The sequence below is a fragment of the Triticum aestivum genome, chromosome 2B, assembly GCF_018294505.1.
Source record: "Triticum aestivum cultivar Chinese Spring chromosome 2B, IWGSC CS RefSeq v2.1, whole genome shotgun sequence".
Classification (NCBI taxonomy): domain Eukaryota; kingdom Viridiplantae; phylum Streptophyta; class Magnoliopsida; order Poales; family Poaceae; genus Triticum; species Triticum aestivum.
Genome location: NC_057798.1, coordinates 124120047 through 124126069, shown reverse-complemented (window position 1 = coordinate 124126069; position 6023 = coordinate 124120047). Strand labels below are relative to the sequence as shown.

General features: G+C 39.5%; 1 protein-coding gene across 2 annotated transcripts; it reads right to left on the bottom strand.

The window, feature by feature from the left end:
* Positions 1 to 2612: 2612 nt before the first annotated feature.
* On the bottom strand, positions 2613 to 3865 carry LOC123040772 (vacuolar protein-sorting-associated protein 33 homolog). Of its 2 annotated transcripts, none has more exons than XM_044463531.1 (4): positions 3720 to 3865; positions 3493 to 3574; positions 3282 to 3352; positions 2613 to 2717 (listed from the first exon to the last, which is right to left on the bottom strand). In XM_044463531.1, the coding sequence occupies exons 1-4, from the start codon at positions 3848 to 3850 to the stop codon at positions 2633 to 2635; spliced, it is 369 nt and encodes a 122-aa protein (XP_044319466.1). In that variant the 5' UTR covers positions 3851 to 3865; the 3' UTR covers positions 2613 to 2632. The 2 variants fall into 2 exon arrangements, 1 of the variants encoding a protein (XP_044319466.1); XR_006418254.1 differs by having other exon boundaries at positions 2636 to 2717; positions 3178 to 3352.
* Positions 3866 to 6023: the final 2158 nt, after the last annotated feature.

Sequence of the window (6023 nt, the reverse complement as noted above, 5' to 3'; positions counted from 1 at the left end):
CCAAAGGTCACCACAACTACTTCAGAACAGAGGAAGACGAGAGCTGCCGAGGCTGAAGCCAGAAAAAGGAAGAACAGTGAAGCCTCTGATGCCGCTCCCTCCAAGAAGAAGCGCAAGACCAAGAAGAGTTGGGCTGCTCCCACAGAGCCCCTTGTTGTTGAACCCATCTCAGTGGTTCGTCCTGCATTTGCATCCCAAGAACTTCGCATGACTGTTCATGAGCCTGCTTCCACAGAGGCTCCTGAAGCTGAAGATATACCAGCAGCTGAACCCACCGCTGCTGAAGACATTGGTCATCATGACAATGTTGAAGATGATGAAGTTCTTCCTCAGATCGAATATAATGTGGTATCATCGCCTGTTCGGACGAACAGCGAAATCATCAGCATTGGTCGTCCTCTGACGCCAATTGCTCAGGATGCATCATGGGCTGATCACCCACAGCAACAAGACTCCCCCAGTACTCCCCAACAACAACAAACCACACCGTCCGTCCAAGTTGAAGAGGATGAGGACCTTCCCACTCCATCTCCAAAAGCGTCGCCTGTACTACAAAGGCTTCGCAAAGGACCAAGGCCTCAAGTCTCTCTTCCGAGCGTTCCAAAAGGAGAAGTGCACCGTCAACCTGTTGCACGTCAAGTGTTCTCTGAAGCCACTCCAACTGTGAATGTCTCCATGTCTGAAGCACAAGCTGCTGAAGACAATCCAGCTGCATTAGCCGATGAGGAACGTCAAGAAGAACATGTCCAAACTCCCCCCATGTCTGAAGAAACAGTTCATGAAGTGAACGTGTCTGTGCCTGACCCTCCAGCTCCTCAAGTGGAGGTTGAACATCCTGAAGCTGCCACAACCAACGCAAGTGAAGCCGATGACGTTGTCATGGCTAATGTGGAGCTTGAACCAACCAGTGTGCCTGAAGCTAATGAGGCCACTGCACCTGAAGCTAATGAGGCAACTGCTCCTGACACTACTGGAATCTGGCACTTTGCCATCTGCCATGGCAGATGGCAAAGGCATGGTCGGCGGATGGCAAAGGCTTTGCCATCTGCCAGCAGATGGCAAACAGTTTGTCTGAAACCCTGCCGGTAAAGGCTTCTTTGCCATCTGCTGGCTGATGGCAAAGAGCCTGTGGCTTTGCCATCTGCTGGCAGATGGCAAAGCCTCTTAACGGGGTTAGCCCCGTTAGAAGGCTAACGGCATTCTTTGCCGTCTGCCAGCAGATGGCAAAGGCTGCAGGCTCTTTGCCATCTGCTAGCAGATGGCAAAGGCCGCATGCTTTGCCGTCTGCCAGCAGATGGCAAAGAGGTTTGCCATCTGCTGTCAGATGGCAAAGAGCCCAAATAGGCCAGCCCAAATGTTACATGTAGATGACACATGGCCTCTTTGCCATCTGCCAGCTGATGGCAAAGCTCTTTGCCATCAGCCAGCAGATGGCAAAGTGACTATATTGCCCTATTTAATTTTGTTTTTTCTTATATCAATTCATTTTCACAGAAATCAAACACAAATATATTTATATGACCAATATAGCATATTCAACACATATTACCAATAGTCATGAACACATATGTATCCAACACATGTTACCAATAGTAGCAAGTTTCATCCATACATATACATAGTTTCATCAATATTACACAGTTTCATCCATAGGTAGCAAGTTTCACAAGGTCAAAACAAAAACTAAATACAAGCACTCCATCAACCCAAGCTTCCGTGATCTTAAGCAAATCTGTAAAATGGGAAAAAAGAAAGTTAGAAGAAGACTAGAAGAAGAAGATTATTATGATGCAACTAAAATGTGAAGATTATTATGATGCAACGTATATCTATAAAATAGGTCATTTTGGAGCTAAGTATGGTTATTATGTCATTTTTGAGCTAGTTAAGCATACTAAGTCATTTTGGTGTAAAACATGCTAAGGTCATTCTAGAGCTAAGTAAGTTTATTATGTCATTTTGGAGCTAGCTAAGCATGTGAAGTCATTTAGGAGCTAAAATATGTCATTTCTTAAGCATATTATGTCATTTTAGAGTTAGCTAAGCATATTAAGTCATTTTGTAGGAAAAGATGCTAAGTTTAGGTCATTTTAACCCGCGGCACCTTCTAACCCTTCAATACTGGTTTTTCAAGCAAACAACTTGCTCAACATAACATCATAGATAAGAAAATCGATACGTGTTGTTATAAGGGAGAAGTCATACACAGATGAATCAAACAAATTGGCACTGCCAACTCTTTTGCTACGATGTATTATGAAACAAGTAATTAAAGAGCTCCCCAAAACTACATTCCATAAGGAATGAATAAGTATGCTTATAAGAAAAATGGAAGTTCATTCGTGTTGTGGAGAATATCATTAGAAAACAACACAGGCGCAAAGAAGGGACACCATTATTTCTCACCATGTATTAAGTTCTGTTACAGCTTAAAGTGCAGAAAAAGGGAAGTTCATAAATAATGCCTACTTTCTGTAACTCAGAGCACACTAGAGATGTTTACCAGGGTTCTCTGTTTCATTTTTTAGCTTATTTTCTCCAAAAAGGATCTATCTCTAGGAAACTAAACATATTTTCTCATGCAAACTACATTCTAATTAGTATTTTTTTTAAATAAACTGATTGGATATACTTACCATCCGGACCTCACTGCATGCTGAACCAGGCGAATACTAAGAGGTGCATATCCAGCAAAGATGTAAGCTATATCATCAGGGCTGAGATTGAAAACAGGAACATTTTAGTGATAGTTGTTATCATGACCAAGATAACTTGCGGTCACAGTTAAGTATGGAAACTTAGTAACAAATGCACAACAGGCAGAAGAATGAATGTTCCCAGAAGTGTTATGAATATTTTCCATAACATGGTGAGGGAAAATGAACAACATTTCAACATATTCAAACACACACAAAAAATACACCAAACAAGTTTCAACAAAGCATATGGCATGAACCTTCATTGGAAATATGGAATTTAGCATTTTTCTTCATTCATACAAATTTTATTTATTGAAGCAACGAAAAATGAGAAAATTCTTTTGCATCTCACAACAGCTCAAGACTCCAAAAACATTTCAGTTAGAGTCAAAGTAATTTGCAGATCAATATGGGTACTTTTTAAGAACATAATTAGCCAGTTTTGAAAATAAACAAAAAATACATTAATAAACTACACCTTCTGAAAGATGAAAAATTTGTGGAGATTAATTCAGCATAAAGTTTTATAAGTGAAACTTGAAAGAGAAGCCAAAGTAAGTCTGAAGTTTATGCAGTTAATACTTTTCAGGATCCTTTATATCAACTATAAGCTGGAGAGCTCTGCTAATAACAGGCCAATTAGTCCTTGATTCCTGCACAACATGATAGTATATTATAGAAACTGATGCGAGAGGAACTGGAATAAATATAACAAGATAGAACACCATTGAGGAGCCGCTTAAGGATCTGAAACAAGAAGAAAACCAAGTTGAGAGAAGCTACTTTGACTAACCTGCCTTTTAACAAGGCCAGCTTTTTCCAGATTGTATAACAAGGGCATGTGCTCAAAGCCATAACTGTGCAGTATTTCCCGCCTAGAAAAAGCAGAAACATGAATCAAGACTATAACATACATTTTGTATGTTGCAAATTTGTAAAGTGAAAATATACATGGAGTTTTAACACAAAGTATCATGAAATCTCAGAAATACAGTGATTTATAAAGAAATATAAGAATACCTCAAGTAGTCAAAATTCTTCTTGGGCAACCCAGCATTTGTAAGGGAAAATAACACTAGAAGGCGAAGTACAGTTTCAATAGGCTCTTGCTTCTGTATAATCTCCTCAATGTACTCGTAACACCTGGGCATGGTTAGCTTAGTTTAGTATTTCAACACAGATCAGAGGAAACTAATCGACAGCAGCTTGATATCCTAAAAGCCAAAAACAAGAGTGGATTGCACAAAATATTTTGGGGGAAACTTTCTATATGCCACTGGCAAATATTGAATCTTCTATCGGACCTATATTATTTTGGCATTAGACATGAAAAAACTTACTGTTTCATACCAGTATGGCAATTGGTAGGCTAAAACGGTACCCATTAGCATTTTTCCGTTTTGTACCCTTCACATGTTAATAAATCAGGAAAGGACAGCATACAGTCATCTAAGTTACTAGACCGACAGACACATGGAACCACAGCAAAGCAACAAGCTAAGGTTGAGCCCAACAAAGCACGAGAAATCCATGTAGAAAATGAACGAAGAACTTCCACCCTTTAGAAGGCAAGAAAGGATAGTGATGAGGAGTCCCGTGGACCTTGTGGGTTGGAATTGGTATTGCAACAACTTCCTATCACGGATCAAGGTACACAAGCTAAAAAATGGGGCCTTGCTCATCCTATGTCTCTCTCAAGCACCGCTGCTGCTCACTACAGTTCCTAATTCTAGCCCTCACGGCCGTGTAGGAACCCGGAACAGCAACCAACTCTGCAGCTCGCACTATTAGCAGTTGCCATCCATTCTCTTGCCGATGCCACCCATCTATATAAATATACTGCTTCTACTGTTTATACATGATTACATTCACGCAAACGAGCCAAGCCCAACAGGAACCATAGATACTTGCACCTCCACCAAACTAGTCAACAAAGACATGGCATCATCATGCATATCTAAACATCATTTGCAATCAGTTTTAGCAAGGAACCATATATAAGCACATCTGTAAACAGGCGCATCAGAATTGCATTGCATTATCATCTATTATATACATACATAAAACAGAAGTCAAACGAGCCATCGTATTAATCCACATAGCTTAAAATTATATCTTCCCTTAGATTATAATAATAACGGTTGAGATTAAAAGACATTACGTAACATACAGAAACATAACATATGGATCTGTCACGTGTACACAATCATAAGCTATAGGCGTGGAAGGAATTGCATCGTATCCGAAAAAAAGACTACCATCACGTCCAAAAAAAGGACATCCAAATACATAGCAGATTGATGTGTCACGTGTAGACATGCAGAAGGTATATGCCTGGAAGGACTCCCAAAAAGAGGACTTGCACCGTGTCAAAAAAAAGATTACCATCACGTCCAAAAAACAACACTTGCAGTCATTGTACTATACACGTAAAGAAAAGAAATAGATTGATTTTTGTTGCAACGGCCTACAAATTGAGGACGACACACATCGAGTAAGTGTGAGCAAAAAGGAAGCCGCTGCCGACTACAACTCTTAGGCAAACCAAACACGGCGAGTCGGCAACAGCCAGATGGTATGCACGCGGGCTAACCTCGAGGACCAATACCAACGCTCAATCTTGAGTGAAAAATAAACATTAATCCAGGAAGGCCATGCCCCGAAACGGTTAGCCCAACCAGATCGGAGGCGGTTATAATCTGGCCCACCTAACAACTACTTTCAGTTTTCTCTCTAAAAAAAAAGGTTTACGTTCAGTTTTTTCGCGGGAATTACGTCCAGTTTCTTGGTACAGCATCAAACATGTGCACCACATAGTGTCCTTTCCATTGTGTTTTTAATAGTCTTTCCCATCTTTGTCAATTCTAGATTCCAATGTAGAGGTATATTATATTAAAAAATGGTATTTATAAGGAATCAGGATTATATAAAAATAAAGAGGACTATATACATGTAATAATAGAAAGGATAAACTAAAGATGACGAACAAGTGAGGGAATTTTTTATATCAAAATTTCAAAGTATTTCTATAAGAAAATCACTAGCGGCGCAAATGTGGATTAAAAGACGAAATGCGATCAGTTTCGATTTAGCAACATGTCAAGATGTTAAACGTAGCTAAGTCATTTCATGAAGAAATATAAGACATTTTTTTAGAGAGAAAACTGAACAAAGTTTAGCAACAAGTTTGGAGAGTAAATCATGTCAACCTTTAAGCATAGCTAAGTTATTTCATAAAAAATTGACAAATTTCGGGATGTAATTATATTTGTATAAACAACATTGATAGCAAGTTTCTGGAACAATAACAAATAGTTATATGCA

Bases quoted from the DNA above. Each gene is read 5' to 3' on its own strand.
- LOC123040772 (XM_044463531.1), bottom strand. From the start codon at position 3,850: ATGCCCAGGTGTTACGAGTACATTGAGGAGATTATACAGAAGCAAGAG. The intron at 3,575-3,719 runs GTATTCTTATAT...TGCTTTTTCTAG, and splicing joins AAGAATTTTGACTACTTGAG to GCGGGAAATACTGCACAGTT. The intron at 3,353-3,492 runs GTTAGTCAAAGT...CATGTTGTGCAG, and splicing joins CTGGCCTTGTTAAAAGGCAG to GAATCAAGGACTAATTGGCC.